The sequence below is a fragment of the Rhinoderma darwinii genome, chromosome 10 (genome assembly GCF_050947455.1).
Source record: "Rhinoderma darwinii isolate aRhiDar2 chromosome 10, aRhiDar2.hap1, whole genome shotgun sequence".
NCBI lineage: Eukaryota > Metazoa > Chordata > Amphibia > Anura > Rhinodermatidae > Rhinoderma > Rhinoderma darwinii.
Window position 1 is genome coordinate 99,082,881 of NC_134696.1, and position 21,411 is coordinate 99,104,291.

At 37.6% G+C, this 21,411-nt stretch overlaps 1 protein-coding gene across 1 annotated transcript in view; it reads right to left on the reverse strand.

The window, feature by feature from the left end:
* Window positions 1-296: 296 nt before the first annotated feature.
* The window catches only part of LOC142662678 (NACHT, LRR and PYD domains-containing protein 12-like), a 31,459-nt gene continuing 10,344 nt past the window's right edge, over window positions 297-21,411 (reverse strand). The window contains 5 exon segments of the mRNA XM_075840890.1: window positions 297-615; window positions 14,661-14,828; window positions 15,083-15,169; window positions 16,535-17,787; window positions 17,790-18,325. Of these exon segments, the coding sequence (XP_075697005.1) occupies window positions 297-615; window positions 14,661-14,828; window positions 15,083-15,169; window positions 16,535-17,787; window positions 17,790-18,325 (2,363 nt within the window).

Below are 21,411 nucleotides of genomic sequence, written 5' to 3' on the forward strand. Positions count from 1 at the left end.
ATTCTTATGTCTTATCAGGAGGGAATTACAATACTACAGGTAAATATAAAGGTAGTGGGCAGATACGTCACATATAATACTATTGTCAATGGAAAAAAATACAATTTGGTTATCAATTTTATACATTCGACTACAAAATTCTGATAGTCCAGCAACCAAACAAGTGCGAATCCTGCCGGTCTATTATATACCAGTACATGGAAGTAAATTATTATAATATTCCCTGGGTAACAGATTATTGTTCTGGATTATTTCGATGATTTGTATACAGATCTTTGATAACCTAGAACCTCCCGTTATCTTCCCGTTTCAGAGGATGACTGAAGGATCCGGTGTATCTCCCGTTCCAGCTCTGCTGCTCTTTCTTTTAGGGCAGGCGGCTTTTCTCCAGGATCCTCCTTCCTCAGCTCTGACAATACATTGTGCAAAGCATCAACGTTTTTAACTGACTCCATTTGCTGCGGATTTTCCTTTAGTTCCTGCACCCAGTCCAGATACGCCTGCAGCAGCCCCATGTCACCCATAAAACTACTGAGAATCTTCAGGTCAGGCAAACGTCTCTGCAGCTCTAACAAAACCCCTTTCCCCCTGTCACTCAACTTGTTACCCACAATCCTAAGAAAAAAGGAAAAATGAATTACCTAATCACATCCATATCATTCTTCATAGGGGGCAGTATTATAGTAGTTATATTCTTGTACATAGGGGCAGTATTATAGTAGTTATATTCTTGTATATAGGGGCAGTATTATAGTAGTTATATTCTTGTATATAGCAGGCAGTATTATAGTAGTTATATTCTTGTATATAGGGGCAGTATTATAGTAGTTATATTCTTGTATATAGGGGCAGTATTATAGTAGTTATATTCTTGTATATAGAGGGCAGTATTATAGTAGTTATATTCTTGTATATAGGGGGCAGTATTATAGTAGTTATATTCTTGTATATAGGGGCAGTATTATAGTAGTTATATTCTTGTATATAGGGGGCAGTATTATAGTAGTTATATTCTTGTATATAGGGGGCAGTATTATAGTAGTTATATTCTTGTATATAGGGGCAGTATTATAGTAGTTATATTCTTGTATATAGGGGCAGTATTATAGTAGTTATATTCTTGTATATAGGGGGCAGTATTATAGTAGTTATATTCTTGTATATAGGGGGCAGTATTATAGTAGTTATATTCTTGTATATAGGGGCAGTATTATAGTAGTTCTATTCTTGTATATAGGGGTAGTATTATAGTAGTTATATTCTTGTATATAGGGGCAGTATTATAGTAGTTATATTCTTGTATATAGGGGACAGTATTATAGTAGTTATATTCTTGTATATAGGGAGCAGTATTATAGTAGTTATATTCTTGTATATAGGGGACAGTATTATAGTAGTTATATTCTTGTATATAGGGCAGTATTATAGTAGTTATATTCTTGTATATAGGGAGCAGTATTATAGTAGTTATATTCTTGTATATAAGAGCAGTATTATAGTAGTTATATTCTTGTATATAGGGGACAGTATTATAGTAGTTATATTCTTGTATATAGGGCAGTATTATAGTAGTTATATTCCTATATATAGGAGCAGTATTATAGTAGTTATATTTTTGTATATAGGAGCAGTATTATAGTAGTGATATTCTTGTATATAGGGAGCAGTATTATAGTAGTTATATTCTTGTATATAGGGGCAGTATTATAGTAGATATATTCTTGTATATAGGGGCAGTATTATAGTAGTTATATTCTTGTATATAGGGGGCAGTATTATAGTAGTGATATTCTTGTATATAGGGAGCAGTATTATAGTAGTTATATTCTTGTATACAGGGGGCAGTATTATAGTAGTTATATTCTTGTATATAGGTGCAGTATTATAGTAGTTATATTCCTGTATATAGGGGGCAGTATTATAGTAGTTATATTCTTGTATATAGGGGGCAGTATTATAGTAGTTATATTCTTGTATACAGGGGGCAGTATTATAGTAGTTATATTCTTGTATATAGGTGCAGTATTATAGTAGTTATATTCCTGTATATAGGGGGCAGTATTATAGTAGTTATATTCTTGTATATAGGGGGCAGTATTATAGTCGTTATATTCTTGTATATAGGGGGCAGTATTATAGTAGATATATTCTTGTATACAGGGGGCAGTATTATAGTAGTTATATTCTTGTATATAGGTGCAGTATTATAGTAGTTATATTCCTGTATATAGGGGGCAGTATTATAGTAGTTATATTCTTGTATATAGGGGGCAGTATTATAGTAGTTATATTCTTGTATATAGGGGGCAGTATTATAGTAGTTATATTCTTGTATATAGGGGGCAGTATTATAGTAGTTATATTCTTGTATATAGGGGCAGTATTATAGTAGCCATATTCTTGTATATAGGGAGCAGTATTATAGTAGTTATATTCTTGTACATAGGAGCAGTATTATAGTAGTTATATTCTTGTATATAGGGGGCAGTATTATAGTAGTTATATTCTTGTATATAGGGGGCAGTATTATAGCAGTTATATTCTTATATATAGGGAGCAGTATTATAGTAGTTATAGTCTTGTATATAGGGGGCAGTATTATAGTAGTTATATTCTTGTATATAGGGGCAGTAGTATAGTAGTTATATTCTTGTATATAGAAGCAGTATTATAGTAGTTATATTCTTGTATATAGGGGGCAGTATTATAGTAGTTATATTCTTGTATATAGAGGGCAGTATTATAGTAGTTATATTCTTGTATATATGGAGCAGTATTATAGCAGTTATATTTTTGTATATAGGGGGCAGTATTATAGTAGTTATATTCTTGTATATAGGGGCAGTATTATAGTAGTTATATTCTTGTATATAGGAGCAGTATTATAGTAGTTATATTCTTGTATATAGGGGGCAGTATTATAGTAGTTATATTCTTGTATATAGGGGCAGTATTATAGTAGTTATATTCTTGTATATAGGGGGGCAGTATTATAGTAGTTATATTCTTGTATATAGGGAGCAGTATTATAGTAGTTATATTCTTGTATATAGGGGGCAGTATTATAGTAGTTATATTCTTGTATATAGGGAGCAGTATTATAGTAGTAATATTCTTGTATATAGGGGCAGTATTATAGTAGTTATATTCTTGTATATAGGGGGCAGTATTAGGGCATGACCACACATGGCGGAATTCCTCCGCAACTGTCCGCATCAATGCCGCACAGAATCTGCGTTGCAGATTCTGCAGCGGATCTGCACAAAATGTGCAGTACATTGATGCGGACTAGCTGCTGCAGACTGCAGGAAAAGTGCTTCTCTTCTCCCTATTCAGTGCAGGATAGAGAGAAGGGACAGCACTTTCCCTAGTGAAAGGCAAAGAAATTCATACTTACCGCCCGTTGTCTTGGTGACGCGTCCCTCTTTCGGCATCCGGCCCGACCTCCCTGGATGACGCTCCAGTCCATGTGACCGCTGCAGCCTGTGCTTGGCCTGTGATTGGCTGCAGCCGTCACTTACACTGAAACGTCATCCTGGGAGGCCGGACTGTAGACAGACGCAGGGAGTTCTCGGTAAGTATGAACTTATATTTTTTTTTTACAGATACATGTATATTGAGATCGGTAGTCACTGTCCCGGGTGCAGAAACAGTTACTGCCGATCGCTTAACTCTTTCAGCACCCTGGACAGTGACTATTTACAGACGTCTCCTAGCAACGCTCCCGTCATTACGGGAGCCCCATTGACTTCCTCAGTCTGGCTGTAGACCTAGAAATACATAGGTCCAGCCAGAATGAAGAAATGTCATGGTAGTAAAAACAATACGCTCCGCAGCACACATAAGATCTGCGGACTTCATTGCGGAATTTTGACTCTCCATTGAAGTCAATGGAGAAATTCCGCCATGAGTCCGCAACCAGTCCGCCACTGCTCCGCAACAGACAGAGCATGCTGCGGACACCAAATTCCGCTCCGCAGCCTATGCTCCGCAGCGGAATTGTACGCATCGTGTAAACGAACACTGCTAAATTAAAGTGAAAGTCAATGGAGAAACGGCTCCGCTGCGGATTAACGCTGCGGAGTGTCCGCAGCGGAATTTAAGTGAAATTCCGCTATGTGTGAACCCGCCCTAATAGTAATTATATTCTTGTATACAGGAGCAGTATTATAGTAGTTATATTCTTGTATATAGGGGCAGTATTATAGTAGTTATATTCTTGTATATAGGGGGCAGTATTATAGTAGTTATAGTCTTGTATATAGGGGCAGTATTATAGTAGTTATATTCTTGTATATAGGGAGCAGTATTATAGTAGTTATATTCTTGTATATAGGGGGCAGTATTATAGTAGTTATATTCTTGTATATAGGGGCAGTATTATAGTAGTTATATTCTTGTATATAGGAGCAGTATTATAGTAGTTATATTCTTGTATATAGGGGGCAGTATTATAGTAGTTATATTCTTGTATATAGGGGCAGTATTATAGTAGTTATATTCTTGTATATAGGGGGCAGTATTATAGTAGTTATATTCTTGTATATAGGGAGCAGTATTATAGTAGTTATATTCTTGTATATAGGGGGCAGTATTATAGTAGTTATATTCTTGTATATAGGGAGCAGTATTATAGTAGTAATATTCTTGTATATAGGGGCAGTATTATAGTAGTTATATTCTTGTATATAGGGGGCAGTATTATAGTAATTATATTCTTGTATACAGGAGCAGTATTATAGTAGTTATATTCTTGTATATAGGGGGCAGTATTATAGTCGTTATATTCCTGTATATAGGGGCAGTATTATAGTAGTTACATTACTGTATATAGGGGAAGTATTATAGTAGTTATATTCCTGTATATAGGAGCAGTATTATAGTAGTTATATTCTTGTATATAGGGGTAGTATTATAGTAGTTATATTCTTGTATATAGGGGTAGTATTATAGTAGTTATATTCTTGTATATAGGGGCAGTATTATAGTAGTTATATTCTTGTATATAGGGGCAGTATTATAGTAGTTATATTCTTGTATATAGGGGCAGTATTATAGTAGTTATATTCTTGTCCATAGGAGAGGATAGACGTGTGCTTGTGAGCTCCCTGTTAGGACTATGCATGGCTTCTGACCCAGGTGGAGGGGAGGGGTCCTGGGCTGATGATCCTGGGAAAGCCCAGAGTCTGGAGTTTGACCTGCCGCATGGAGATGGTGGAGGTGATGATCTGGAAATGGTGGCTGGTGAGTCAACTGAATCTCATGATGTTGGTGAATTGTGCACAAAAATGACAAAGAAAAATATCTTTAAAATGGAAATGCAAGTTCGCAAATTGAGAACTGAAATTAACCAAGAGACTGATCCAAAGGCAAAGCTGATGAAATGTGAGTGTCTGGATGTTTGCACACGTGAGCTGGTGATATTGAAAGAGAGATTGCAGAAAGAATCATGCACAGTACCCAAAATAAAGAACTGGGCAATTGAGAACAAAAGGGAGACCAGAGCCCAAACTGTGAAGAGAAAAAATATCATTGCAAAAAAAGACACTGACTATAAGACTGTGTATAATATTGTGGCACAGGGAAACCCTGGAAGATATGAGTGTGCGGTGGCTGGAGGATCACATCTCTCATCATGTGTGGGGTCTGTGCAATCAGCCAACACAAATGCTGCTAAAGCTGCAGAGAAATGTGTGCCAGCTGATGAGGGGTTAACTGCAGTAGACTCTATGTGCAGTACTGATGAAGTGAATGCGAGTGGCACTCCTGGGAGTGAGCAAGAAAGTGCCGCATATACTGACATTGTAAGTGAGACCTCGCTCAGCGCGGTGATTGGCAGTCTGATATCGGATGAACCAGCGCCACAGGTTGAGGTGGACATTGCAGACCCTGTTCTGGAGGTTCAGCCGTCCGCAGTGTCAGTGAATGGAGTGCAGGTTACACAGCGATCAGGAGCAGACACAGGAGGATCTGCAGTACAATCAGCTGAGGAGAGGTCCAGTCCTGACCCACCTGCTGACAGACCTCAGTACAGGAGACTGTTCTCCAGCGTCACAAGACCGACTAACCCCACACCTCAGAGGAGGAACGCGGTCAGAATCAGGTACTCAGGACCAGAGGAAAACCTCCCCTCCAGACTCTACATTGGGAAAGTTTTCTTGAAGGAGTTTATGAAGTTTAAAGCTTCTGAGGTGTTCGCTCTGATCCACGTTCCCTCCAGCTGGAATTATGTCATCAGTTTCAAGCTGCAATATAGTCTAGACTTGTTCTGGAGTATTTATAATGATACAAAGGAGCACGCGATGTGGGAGCATCTACATGTCATCCAGCTGACTAAACCCAGGTAGTCACCGCCACCGTCCTGTTCCAGCCTGAGGTGGTGGCTCTGGCAGATTTGCAGCACTTGTTGAGCAGATATTGTGAGGTGAAGAGACTGCCAACAAAGATCTATGATGAGGAGGAGATCTGGAATGGAGGATATTCTGTCAAGATCCAGCTGGTTCAGCAGAATGGAGTGACCAGACATCTGCCGCACTCCTTCTACCTGGGCTCGGAGAGAGGCGTATGTTACTACCCTGGTCAACCGCGACTGTGCCATAGATGTGGGGGCAGACACCTGGCATTCCAATGTTCCCGTATTAAGTGCTCACTATGTGGTCAGTTTGGGCATGTGAAGGACGAGTGTACAGGACCTGTTTTCTGTAACCTGTGCTTAGGACCTGGACATACATTCCGGGAGTGTACGCATGCAGAACATAATAAAGAGGAGACCTTTAAAGAAGCCATGGAGGAAGAGCAGGAGGATGTCTCCATATGTGTAGATGCAACCCCAGAACCTGGAAGCCCCAGCGATGATGTGAGCCGAAGTACCAGAGACCCTGCTCCAGAGACGAATGTCCCATCTGTGGATGCTGCACAAGTGTCACCAGCCACTGAAAATAGAGGTCATGCTAAAAGTAAAATATCCAGTCACTCTGTCACCAAAACATCTAAACATCTGCCCAACACCAGTAAGGAACCAGCTGATCCAGCCGCAGCGAACAGTAAGGAACCAGCTGATCCAGCCGCAGCGACCAGTAAGGAACCAGCTGATCCAGCCGCAGCGGCCAGTAAAAAACCAGCTGGGCCAGCCGCAGCGACTAGTAAAAAACCAGCTGATCCAGCCGCAGCGACCAGTAAAAAACCAGCTGATCCAGCTGCAGTGACCAGTATGGATGAGGAGGGATTTCAGACGGTTAAAAGGAGAAGTAAAACAGATGATTCTTCTAGGAAAAAAATCACTGCTGCAAAGAAATCACCCGAGTCTCCAGTGCTGGCGATAACTGGGGGATGTTATTGTGCGCTGGGGGAAGATGACCAGGAAGAAGAAGCAGAGATGGAGCAAGTCTCCTCACACAACCCAGATGACGAACCTCAGGATGAAGATGCTGACCCCCCAATGTCCACCAAAAGATGGGGTGTTACAGGACATAGTAGTGGAAGAAGGAAAAAAAGTAGGAAAGACATGTAACCAGGATGAGGCTGAAAATCACCTCCTATTAATGTGAACAGTGTGAAGAATAGGAGCAGGCGGCGGGCGATATTCCAGCGTCTGTCTGACGACAAAACCAATGTCCTCTTTATACAAGAGACTTATCTACCGAGTAATGTCCCTGCAGTCACCACATCTAGTGGGACAGTGAAACTCTCAGCTGCTGTATGGAGACTTCTACCCCGAACTCAGTTTATATCCTAGAGGTTCACTATATGCCATAAATGTGGTGACCGTGTCCCATCTGTGGTGTGCCCGATGCTGCCTGGTCACCAATAAAGAAGAACTCTCCTGTAATACTGTCTAGAATAATATCATGAAAAATAGTTGAAACAATCTATACTGGAGCAATATTCATATATTATGGTTTGTTTAATGATTGTGATGTTAAGAGACATACGTTTATTTTCTTTATCTGTTATGAGTGTATTGCAAAGGTATTGTAATATTTTGTTGCAAGTTTTCAAATAAAAATGATAATTATAGTAGTTATATTCTTGTATATAGGGGGCAGTATTATAGTAGTTATAATCTTGTATATAGGAGCAGTATTATAGTAGTTATATTCTTGTATATAGGAAGCAGTATTATAGTAGTTATATTCTTGTATATAGGGAGCAGTATTATAGTAGTGATATTCTTGTATATAGGGGGCAGTATTATAGTAGTTATATTCTTGTATATAGGGGCGGTATTATAGTAGTTATATTCTTGTATATAGGGGCAGTATTATAGTAGTTATATTCTTGTATATAGGGGCAGTATTATAGTCGTTATATTCTTGTATATAGGAGCAGTATTATAGTAGTGATATTCTTGTATATAGGAGACAGTATTATAGTAGTTATATTCTTGCATATAGGAGCAGTATTGTAGTAGTTATATTCTTGTATATAGGAACAGTATTATAGTAGTTATATTCTTGTATATAGGAGCAGTATTATAGTAGTTATATTCTTGTATATACGAGGCAGTATTATAGTAGTTATATTCTTGTATATAGGGGGCAGTATTATAGTAGTTATATTCTTGTATATAGGGAAGCAGTATTATAGTAGTTATATTCTTGTATATAGGAGCAGTATTATTGTAGTTATATTCTTGTATATAGGGGGCAGTATTATAGTAGTTATATTCTTGTATATAGGGGACAGTATTATAGTAGTTATATTCTTGTATATAGGGGGCAGTATTATAGTAGTTATATTCTTGTATATAGGAGGAGTATTATAGCAGTTATATTCTTGTATATAGGAGGCAGTATTATAGTAGTTATATTCTTGTATATAGGAGGCAGTATTATAGTAGTTATATTCTTGTATATAGAAGCAGTATTATAGTAGTTATATTCTTGTATATAGGGACAGTATTGTAGTAGTTATATTCTTGTATATAGGAGTAGTACTATAGTAGTTATATTCTTGTATATAGGAACAGTATTATAGTAGTTATATTCTTGTATATAGGGATAGTATTATAGTAGTTATATTCTTGTATATAGGAGCAGTATTATAGTAGTTATATTCTTGTATATACGAGGCAGTATTATAGTAGTTATATTCTTGTATATAGGGGGCAGTATTATAGTAGTTATATTCTTGTATATAGGGAAGCAGTATTATAGTAGTTATATTCTTGTATATAGGAGCAGTATTATTGTAGTTATATTCTTGTATATAGAAGCAGTATTATAGTAGTTATATTCTTGTATATAGGGGGCAGTATTATAGTAGTTATATTCTTGTATATAGGGGGCAGTATTATAGTAGTTATATTCTTGTATATAGGGGGCAGTATTATAGTAGTTATATTCTTGTATATAGGGGCGGTATTATAGTAGTTATATTCTTGTATATAGGGGGCAGTATTATAGTAGTTATATTCTTGTATATAGGGGGCAGTATTATAGTAGTTATATTCTTGTATATAGGAGGAGTATTATAGTAGTTATATTCTTGTATATAGGAGGCAGTATTATAGTAGTTATATTCTTGTATATAGGGGCAGTATTATAGTAGTTATATTCTTGTATATATACGGCAGTATTATAGTAGTTATATTCTTGTATATAGGGACAGTATTGTAGTAGTTATATTCTTGTATATAGGAGCAGTACTATAGTATTTATATTCTTGCATATAGGAACAGTATTATAGTAGTTATATTCTTGTATATAGGGATAGTATTATAGTAGTTATATTATTGTATATAGGAGCAGTATTATAGTAGTTATATTCTTGTATATAGGGAGCAGTATTCTAGTAGTTATATTCTTGTATATAGGGAGCAGTATTATAGTAGTTATATTCTTGTATATAGGGGCAGTATTATAGTCGTTATATTCTTGTATATAGGGGCAGTATTATAGTCGTTATATTCTTGTATATAGGAGACAGTATTATAGTAGTTATATTCTTGCATATAGGAGCAGTATTGTAGTAGTTATATTCTTGTATATAGGAACAGTATTATAGTAGTTATATTCTTGTATATAGGGATAGTATTATAGTAGTTATATTCTTGTATATAGGAGCAGTATTATAGTAGTTATATTCTTGTATATACGAGGCAGTATTATAGTAGTTATATTCTTGTATATAGGGGGCAGTATTATAGTAGTTATATTCTTGTATATAGGGAAGCAGTATTATAGTAGTTATATTCTTGTATATAGGAGCAGTATTATTGTAGTTATATTCTTGTATATAGAAGCAGTATTATAGTAGTTATATTCTTGTATATAGGGAAGCAGTATTATAGTAGTTATATTGTTGTATATAGGGGCAGTATTATAGTAGTTATATTATTGTATATAGGGGCAGTATTATAGTAGTTATATTCTTGTATATAGGAGCAGTATTATAGTAGTTATATTCTTGTATATAGGGGCAGTATTATAGTAGTTATAGTCTTGTATATAGGGGGCAGTATTATAGTAGTTAAATTCTTGTATATAGGAGCAGTATTATAGTAGTTATATTCTTGTACATAGGGGGCAGTATTATAGTAGTTATATTCTTGTATATAGGAGCAGTATTATAGTAGTGATATTTTTGTATATAGGAGACAGTATTATAGTAGTTATATTCTTGTATATAGGAGCAGTATTATAGTAGTTATATTCTTGTATATAGGGGGCAGTATTATAGTAGTTATATTCTTGTATATAGGAGCAGTATTATTGTAGTTATATTCTTGTATATAGAAGCAGTATTATAGTAGTTATATTCTTGTATATAGGGAAGCAGTATTATAGTAGTTATATTGTTGTATATAGGAGGAGTATTATAGTAGTTATATTCTTGTATATAGGGGCAGTATTATAGTAGTTATATTCTTGTATATAGGAGGCAGTATTATAGTAGTTATATTCTTGTATATAGGGAGCATTATTATAGTAGTTATATTCTTGTATATAGGGGCAGTATTATAGTAGTTATAGTCTTGTACATAGGAGCAGTATTACAGTAGTTCTATTCTTGTATATAGGAGGCAGTATTATAGTAGTTATATTTTTGTATATAGGGGCAGTATTCTAGTAGTTCTATTCTTATATATAGGAGGCAGTATTATAGTAGTTCTATTCTTGTATATAGGGGCAGTATTATAGTAGTTCTATTCTTTTATATAGGGGCAGTATTATAGTAGTTATATTCTTGTATATAGGGAGCAGTATTATAGTAGTTATATTCTTGTATATAGGGGCAGTATTATAGTAGTTATATTCTTGTATATAGGAGCAGTATTATAGTAGTTATATTATTGTACATAGGGGGCAGTATTATAGTAGTTATATTCTTGTATATAGGGGGCAGTATTATAGTAGTTATATTCTTGTATAGAGGGGGCAGTATTATAGTAGTTATATTCTTGTATATAGGAGCAGTATTATAGTAGTTATATTCTTGTATATAGGGGGCAGTATTATAGTAGTTATATTCTTGTATATAGGAGCAGTATTATAGTAGTTATATTCTTGTATATAGGGGGCAGTATTATAGTAGTTATATTCTTGTATATAGGAGGAGTATTATAGTAGTCATATTCTTGTATATAGGGGGCAGTATTATAGTAGTTATATTCTTGTATATAGGAGCAGTATTATAGTAGATATAGTCTTGTACATAGGAGCAGTATTACAGTAGTTCTATTCTTGTATATAGGAGGCAGTATTATAGTAGTTATATTCTTGTATATAGGGGCAGTATTATAGTAGTTATATTCTTGTATATAGGAGGCAGTATTATAGTAGTTCTCTTCTTGTATATAGGGGCAGTATTATAGTAGTTATATTCTTGTATATAGGGGCAGTATTATAGTAGTTAGATTCTTGTATATAGGGAGCAGTATTATAGTAGTTATATTCTTGTATATAGGGGCAGTATTATAGTAGTTATATTCTTGTATATAGGGGCAGTATTATAGTCATATTCTTGTATATAGGAGCAGTATTATAGTAGTTTTATTCTTGTATATAGGAGCAGTATTATAGTAGTTATATTCTTGTATATAGGGGGTAGTATTATAGTAGTTATATTCTTGTATATAGGAGGAGTATTATAGTAGTTATATTCTTGTATATAGTGGGCAGTATTATAGTAGTTATATTCTTGTATATAGGAGTAGTATTATAGTAGTTATATTCTTGTATATAGGGAGCAGTATTATAGTAGTTATATTCTTGTATATAGGAGCAGTATTATAGTAGTTATATTCTTGTATATAGGAGCAGTATTATAGTAGTTATATTCTTCTATATAGGGGCAGTATTATAGTAGTTATATTCTTGTATATAGGGGCCAGTATTATAGTAGTTATATTCTTGTATATAGGAGCAGTATTATAGTAGTTATATTCTTGTATATAGGGGCAGTATTATAGTAGTTATATTCTTGTATATAGGGGCCAGTATTATAGTAGTTATATTCTTGTATATAGGTAGCAGTATTATAGTAGTTATATTCTTGTATATAGGGGCAGTATTATAGTAGTTATATTCTAGTATGTAGGGGGCAGAATTATAGTAGTTATATTCTTGTACATAGGAGCAGTATTATAGTAGTTATATTCTTGTATATAGGGGCAGTATTATAGTAGTTATATTCTTGTATATAGGAGCAGTATTATAGTAGTGATATTCTTGTATATAGGAGCAGTATTATAGTAGTTATATTCTTGTATATAGGGGGCAGTATTATAGTAGTTATATTCTTGTATATAGGAGGAGTATTATAGTAGTTATATTCTTGTATATAGGGGGCAGTATTATAGTAGTTATATTCTTGTATATAGGAGGAGTATTATAGTAGTTATATTCTTGTATATAGGGGGCAGTATTATAGTAGTTATATTCTTGTATATAGGGGGCAGTATTATAGTAGTTATATTCTTGTATATAGGGGGCAGTATTATAGTAGTTATATTCTTGTATATAAGGGGCAGTATTATAGTAGTTATATTCTTGTATATAGGGGGCAGTATTATAGTAGTTATATTCTTGTATATAGGAGCAGTATTATAGTAGTTATATCCTTGTATATAAGGGGCAGTATTATAGTAGTTATATTCTTGTATATAGGGGCAGTATTATAGTAGTTATATTCTTGTATATAGGGGGCAGTATTATAGTAGTTATATTCCTGTATATATGAGGCAGTATTATAGTAGTTATATTCTTGTATATAGGGGCAGTATTATAGTAGTTATATTCTTGTATATAGGGGGCAGTATTATAGTAGTTATATTCTTGTATATAGGGAGCAGTATTATAGTAGTTATATTCTTGTATATAGGGGGCAGTATTATAGTAGTTATATTCTTGTATATAGGAGGCAGTATTATAGTAGTTATATTCTTGTATATAGGAGCAGTATTATAGTAGTTATATTCTTGTATATAGGGGCAGTATTATAGTAGTTATATTCTTGTATATAGGGGGCAGTATTATAGTAGTTATATTCTTGTATATAGGAGCAGTATTATAGTAGTTATATTCTTGTATATAGGGGCAGTATTATAGTAGTTATATTCTTGTATATAGGGGGCAGTATTATAGTAGTTATATTGTATATAGGGAGCAGTATTATAGTAGTTATATTCTTGTATATAGGGAGCAGTATTATAGTAGTTATATTCTTGTATATAGGAGGCAGTATTATAGTAGTTATATTCTTGTATATAGGAGCAGTATTATAGTAGTTATATTCTTGTATATAGGGGCAGTATTATAGTAGTTATATTCTTGTATATAGGGGGCAGTATTATAGTAGTTATATTCTTGCATATAGGGAGCATTATTATAGTAGTTATATTCTTGTATATAGGGGGGCAGTATTATAGTAGTTATATTCTTGTATATAGGAGCAGTATTATTGTAGTTATATTCTTGTATATAGGGGGCAGTATTATAGTAGTTATATTCTTGTATATAGGGAGCAGTATTATAGTAGTTATATTCTTGTATATAGGAGCAGTCTTATAGTAGTTATATTCTTGTATATAGGAGCAGTATTATAGTAGTTATATTCTTGTATATAGGGGCAGTATTATAGTAGTTATATTCTTGTATATAGGGGGCAGTATTATAGTAGTTATATTCCTGTATATAGGAGGCAGTATTATAGTAGTTATATTCTTGTATATAGGGGGGCAGTATTATAGTAGTTTATATTCTTGTATATAGCGGCAGTATTATAGTAGTTATATTCTTGTATATAGGAGCAGTATTATTGTAGTTATATTCTTGTATATAGGGGGCAGTATTATAGTAGTTATATTCTTGTATATAGGAAGCAGTATTATAGTAGTTATATTCTTGTATATAGGAGCAGTATTATAGTAGTTATATTCTTGTATATAGGAGCAGTATTATAGTAGTTATATTCTTGTATATAGGGGGCAGTATTATAGTAGTTATATCCTTGAACATATAGTGCAGTATTATAGTAGTTATATTCTTGTATATAGGAGGCAGTATTATAGTAGTTATATTCTTGTATATAGGGGGCAGTATTATAGTAGTTATATTCTTGTATATAGGGGCAGTATTATAGTGGTTATATTCTTGTATATAGGGGGCAGTATTATAGTAGTTATATCCTTGAACATATAGTGCAGTGATGTTACTTACGTCAATAGCCGAAGAGTTTTGTTGTTTGCAAGGCAAGGGAGTAAATTGTCCAAACCACTGTCTGTGATCCCGGTGATATCCACATATAGTTCTTCTAGAGTCTGGTTATATTTTAATGCTTCCCAAAGACACTGGACGCCTTCTGAGCCGATGCTGTTACCGCACATTCTGAAACAAGTTATAACCATTTAACTACAATTGACCAGTTCAAAAGCTATTTTGACATTATATGATGCAGAAGTTTTTATATATGCTATATTATTACACTGTCCCCTTCACATGTTCACTCATGTGATTGTCAGTTGAGGACAGGTCTACTAGTCACTGTCACCCAAAACAACAACACAAGACTTTCCTGAAATACTCTGTACTGCTGGGTTAAAACTATCTTGTAAAATAAACATTAGGTAACTAACACTCACAGTAGACTTTTCACTTGACATGTTGGAGATTTGAGCACATCTGCCTCTATTGCTGCTGCTTCTTTGTCCAAAGAGTTATATCTCAGGCTGAAAATAAGGAAAAAGATTAATGGTGTCTACAGGGGCATAGCTAAAGGCTCATGGGCCCTGGTGCAAGAATTCAGCTTGGACACCCCTACCCCTTCCCAACAGCACCAGACCCCTGTGCACAGCCGCCTTGCCCGACAGACCCCATGAATGCCTCCACAGTTTAATGCTCACCATAGCTGCCCCCACACAGTATAATGCCCCCCATAGTTGCCCACACAGTATAATGCCCCATAGATGCCCCCACACAGTATAATGCCCCCATAGCTTCCCCCACACAGTATAATGTCCCCCCATAGTTGCCCACACAGTATATTGCCCCATAGATGCCCCCACACACTATAATGCCCCCATAGCTACCCCACACAGTATAATGCCCCCATAGCTTCCCCCACAGTATATTGCCACCCATAGCTGCCCACACAGTATAATGCCCCCCATAGCTGTCCCATACAGTATAATGCCCCTCATACTGTATAATGCCCCCAATAGCTGTTCCATACAGTATAATGACCCCATACAGTATAATGCCCTCCATAGCTGCCCACACACTATAATGCCCCATACAGTATAAAGCCCCCATAGCTGTCCCATACAGTATAATGCCCCCATACAGTATAATGCCCCACTCATTGACCCATGCAGTATAATGCCCCCCTATGCTGTCCTATACAGTATAATGCCCCATACAGTATAATGCACCCCATAGCTGTCCCATAAAGTGTAATTCCCCCTACAGCTGTCTCATATCGTATAATGCCCCCCATATAGTATAATGCCCCCTCAGCAGCTACCATATGAGCCCCCCCTCCCATACCCAGTATAATGCCCCCATATGTATGTACCTAATAGAAAAATAATAACATAATTACTTACTTACTCTCGAAAAGGTACTGATTCTTCTTGTGGAGATCCAGCTGGTAGAGTCTTTAGAGCAATGCTCCTTGGGGAATTAGTATGCAAAATAACTTTTCTGACAATGTGCAACAACTCTGAAGCAGTGCGATCCACGATCGGGGGTCTTTGGTCTATCTGATAACCTGATTCTTGTTTCAAAACTTTTCAGCGGGTTGGACATTGACTTGCAGGGTAGTCACTTGTAGGTTTTCTTCCTTCTGGAGGAGAGATATTTTCCATTCTTTTCTCCAGGGAGCATTGCCCGAAAGACTCTCTACCAGCTGGATCTCCACATGGATAATCACTACCTTCTAAGAGCTAGTCCACCCTAATGGAATGGACTTCACATGTCTACAGGTGTCAGGTAAGGTTTGGCACCGTCACAAGTCTTGGCCACTTAAAGTTGTGGTCCTTAAAATTATTACATTCTTGAAGGATATCAAAAGAGTGAGAGAACAGAAGACTCACTATAACGTTTGACATCGATGGAGGAGGGGTTGCAGCTGTCGTAGTCCTTGAATTCCAATATTTGTGTAGCCAAGGTTTAGAGTCTTTAGTCTACAAGTAGAGTGTTGTAGGACGTAGCTCAGAGTAGCGCAGTCTGCGGGGTTTAATATCACCTTGAACAGGTCAACCTCATCAATTTCAGGTGCCACCGCTTCCACCACCGCTTCTTTCCTCAGTTCCCTCAGACAGTGGAGAAGGTTGAGGAGCCTCTGGTTCACTTCATATGTAATTTTTCCTTTAAACCAATTTGTTAGAGGAATGAGAATGTCAGGGCTGAAAGAGTCTACTAAGCCACGTAATTTTCCTTCAATCCTAAAGGAGATAAGGCCCATGACAAAGCGAGAGAACATCTGTAGATTCTCCCATTGCTTTGCGGTCATGAGTTTTATAGTGGTGGCAAGGAGCGGACTTTCGACCGGCTCTTCAGGAGAAACTCCAAAACACCAGAGGTCCAGGCATTGTAGTAGCTCCTCTGCAGAAGAACTTATAGAAATAACACAATAGAGGGCTGCAAAAAATTCTTGAATGGTCATATGGAAGAAGGCAAACATCTCCGTGCTACTTGGTCCATCAACATTGACAAAAATTCGGTGAAGGAAGCTGTCGGGTAGTTGACTAGGGTCAAATCCAAATCTTCGTAGGTCATCAGAAGTGAAGATAATTTTGCTTTCCAGCAATGAAATGTAAGCTAGCTTCCCAAGTTGTGAAAGACTGTCCTTCATGTTGGATAGAACAGGCGGACTACAGAGAACAACAGGTTCCTTATCAACCTTCGGAGAATTGTCCCTGAAATGCAAAATGGTACACAGATAACTTCTGTAGACCTCGGTCATTGTCTCTGGTGGCTTCTCAAGACATGACTCTTCTGGTTTGCTTTGGAAAAAAGGACCCAATGCCGTACAGATAATAAAACAATACAGTGGGATGAAGGATAGACCAGACAGAGAATCATTCTTCCTAATATAACGAAAGACTTCTTCAGATATCGTTTTTTGTCTGAAGAACCTGAAACAGTATTCTTCGACTTGTCTTTCCTCAAAGCCAAGAATGACCACTTTACGGTCAAAGGTATCTAGAGGAAGGGATGCCCGGGGTCTGCTGGTCACCACAATAAATGCCCCATTTAACAAAGACCTATTCAAAAGACTGGAAACCAAATCTTTTATTGGTGCTGGATCCGTAAAGTTGGGCACCATGGTTCCTTGACTTATATAGGGTGCTTGAATTCGTCCAATCCATCTAGAAGCACCAACAAATTCTCTGGATTTCGACACAGGGCCTCCGCTATATTCTGCAAGTGGGCATGCTTTTGTTTTATGAGATCAACCAGGCTTATAGGTTCCTTTATGAGGTTTATCTCCCGGAAAGCAAAATGAATAGCACAAGAGACATTGTTGAAGGCCTTCCCAATGGCCCACTCATGCATAATTCTTTGCATTGCATACGTCTTCCCAATTCCAGCTATTCCCGTCATTAACACGGTCTTTGGTCCTTGAGGACTTGGTTCTAGAGGGGATAAGATGTCGGTAAGATTGATTTTTTGATGCTTATTGTGCTCATAGATGCGGGCTCGTCGATTGGCCAGGACAAGATACTCGTGCTGGCCTTGTAACCCTGCTGGGTCCTCATCTGTGATAAAAAGTTCAGTGTATCGGATATCCAGCATCTCACAACAGGAATTAGTGGTCTCCAGTTTTCCTTGGATCTTGACATTTTGTTTCAGTTGGGACGACTTGTGATTTTCCAAATCATCTAAAAAACAAAAAGTTAATTCAGTCTTAAAGGGGTTGTCCAGGATTTGAAAGACATGGCTTCTTTCTTCCAAAAACAGCGCCACACCCGTCTAGTGGTTGTGTCTGGTATGGCAGCTCAGCTCCATTTAAGTGAATAGGGCTGAGCTGCAATACCACACACAACCTGCAAAAGGTGTGGCGCTGTTTTTGAAAGCCATGTTTTTCTAATCCTGAACAAATCCTTTTATCCTTTATAAAGGACTTGGATCTCAATTTAATGTAATATTCTGGGATTGGCGTTATTGAATATTTTGCTCTTTCTTACGGCATAGTGGGTAGGTCCAAAATCTTGTTATAGACACAGTCCATACGGAAATGTATTCTGGTTGTTAAATGTAGTCTCCATTGATTAACCATTTATTTTTCAACCCAAAGCATATTTATTTGTATATCAATTTAAGAATGAATCTCATGTACATTGGTTTATATGGGGTAATAAAATTGAAATACTTTTGCTTGGCTATTTTGGCCAGATTTTATTTCGTCCAGTTTTCTCCATTCACATACAAAGCTGCATTCAAAATACTGATGGTTACCATTGAAAACAGCAGTTTAGCTCCACCCCATTAGCAGACATGTGACTTTCAGGGTTGGCCTTAGGTTGGCTGTTGCCTTGTAAGGGTATGTTCACACACACTATTTACGGAGGTAATTCGGGCGTTTTTGTCCTGAATTACGTCCGAAATAGAGGCTCAATAGCGTCGGCAAACATCTGCCCATTCATTAGAATGGGCTTTAAGATGTTCTGTGCAGACGGTCATTTTTTTTACGCGCCGCTGTCAAAAGGCGGCGCGTAAAAAAGAGGCATGCGTCAAAGAAGTGCCTGTCACTTCTTCAGACGTAAATGGAGCCGTTTTCCATGGACTCCATGGAAAAACAGCTCCAGTTACGTCCGTAATGGACGCAGCGAAAGACGCCTGCACATGCCATTACGGCTGAAATTACGGTGCTGTTTTCTCCTGAAAGCAGCACCGTAATTTCAGCCGTTACGGACGCTGCCGTGTGAACATACCCTTAGGGTACGTTCACACGAGGGCGTCCGTTACGGCTGAAATTACGGGGATGTTTTCAGGAGAAAACATCCCCGTAATATAAGCCGTAACGGCATGTGCAGGCGCTTGAACGCCGCGTCAATTACGGGCGTAATTGGCGCTGCTATTCATTGGAGTCAATGAATAACGGCTCCAATTACGGCCAAAGAAGTGACAGGTCACTTCTTTGACGCGGGCGTCTATTTACGCGCCGTCTTTTGACAGCGGCACGTAAATTACGCCTCGTGTGAACAGACAAACATCAACCCATTGCTTTCAATGGGCAGATGTTTGTCAGCGCTATTGAGGCGCTATTTTCGGATGTAATTAGGGGCAAATTACGGACATTCTGTTCTGCCGCGATTCCGCCTCTGACCTCAGAGAAAGCGCCTTTCTCAGTGTTTTTTGGCCACGGTGCTCAATGGCAGCGACGAAAAACATTGCAAAAATCGCGGAAAGAATTTGCAGGCAGTTCAAAATTTGCCTCAAATTCCTGAAGGAATTTTGAGGCCGATTTTTCTGCCGGCAAAAAAACTGTGTGAACAGGGCCTTATACTGGAAATAACTTTAGAGAGGCGATTAGCAAGTATCTTAGCCATTAATTTGGTATCACAATTAATCAGAGAGAAGGGTCTGTATGATTCGGGGACGAGTGGGTCTTTTCCGGGCTTGAGAATCCGCGTGATCCCGGCCTCGTTCCAGGACGTGGGAGGTATATCCGAATCAAATGCGTAATAAATTATTTGCAGCAGAACCGGGAGTATTGTTTAATCGAACTTTAAATAGAAGTCAAACAGAATTCCGTCCATACCTGGAGATGTGTTGTCAGGGGCCGTCCGTAGCGCCATTCCTAATTCGGTCATTGATATTGGAGCATTGGACCTCTCTTTTTGAGCTGGTGATAACATGGGGGAAAGAAGTGGTATATAAAAACTCTGCACGCGTGAGTTGCGAATAAGTTACTGACTAAGGCCCCACGCACACGGCCGTGCCCGTAATCATAGCCCGCGATTGCGAGGCACAGCTGGCTGCTGACGGCCGCCCGCATTTTCGGGTTGTGCTCCCATACAAAGTATAGGAGCACGGCCCGTAAAATACAAAAAATAGGACAAGCTCCATAATTCCCGGCACGGTTCTATGGCATGGACACCCATCCGTAGCGCTAATAGAACCGAATGGGTCCGTAAAACCACTATCCTCAGCCACCCCCTTCCCATAGGCTCAGGCAATGTGTGGAAGTGCAAGCTCAGGGTGCCCATGCCAACACGGCCAGTGGCGCCTCCATTACTAGCGACAGGTTATGCCCAGTCAACTGAACGCCTCCTCCTAAAACGGTTTACCTTGTCCTATTAGGACATTTAGAGATTAAATTCACCCAAATATGAAGATCACATAGATGAACCCTGTCTTCTCAGACCACCAGCGATCTCCAGAAGTGGCTGCGGCACTTTACAGAGCACCTCCGAGTAGTCCAAAAGGGTTTCCTTCTAAAAATTGGTGGTTGTAAACCAATATAATACAAGGGTAAAATAAGGGCTGATGGAAGAAAGTAGTAACACCTGACTGCAGGCTTTGTTTATAGTCTGTAACCATGGAGACACATAGGTCTGCATAGAAGCTGTATACACAATTTTTGTCTGAAGTAATATTTGGCAGAATTTCCGCTTTTAGGCCAGGGCTACACCGAGACTTTGGCCGCGACACACGGCCAAAGATCACTGTTATTGCAGGGTCATACTGAATGTAATGCAAGGGAACGTGGCCGCGTTGCGAACTACAACTTACTGAGACTGTGATACGTCAGTCGCAAGAAATCTTTCAAGTTTTGATTTCTTGGGACTGTAGTGTCACGGTTGTGGTAACCTGCGGGTCGCAACGCGGTCACATTGTTTAGGAATTTTGGCCGTGTGAATTTTTCTCGCGGCCAAAGTCGCCGTGCCTAAAGCGGAGGGGGGGGGGGTGTTGCTACACCAGGTGAATCCTTGAACATGGGAAAAAATCGAATGAATTGGTT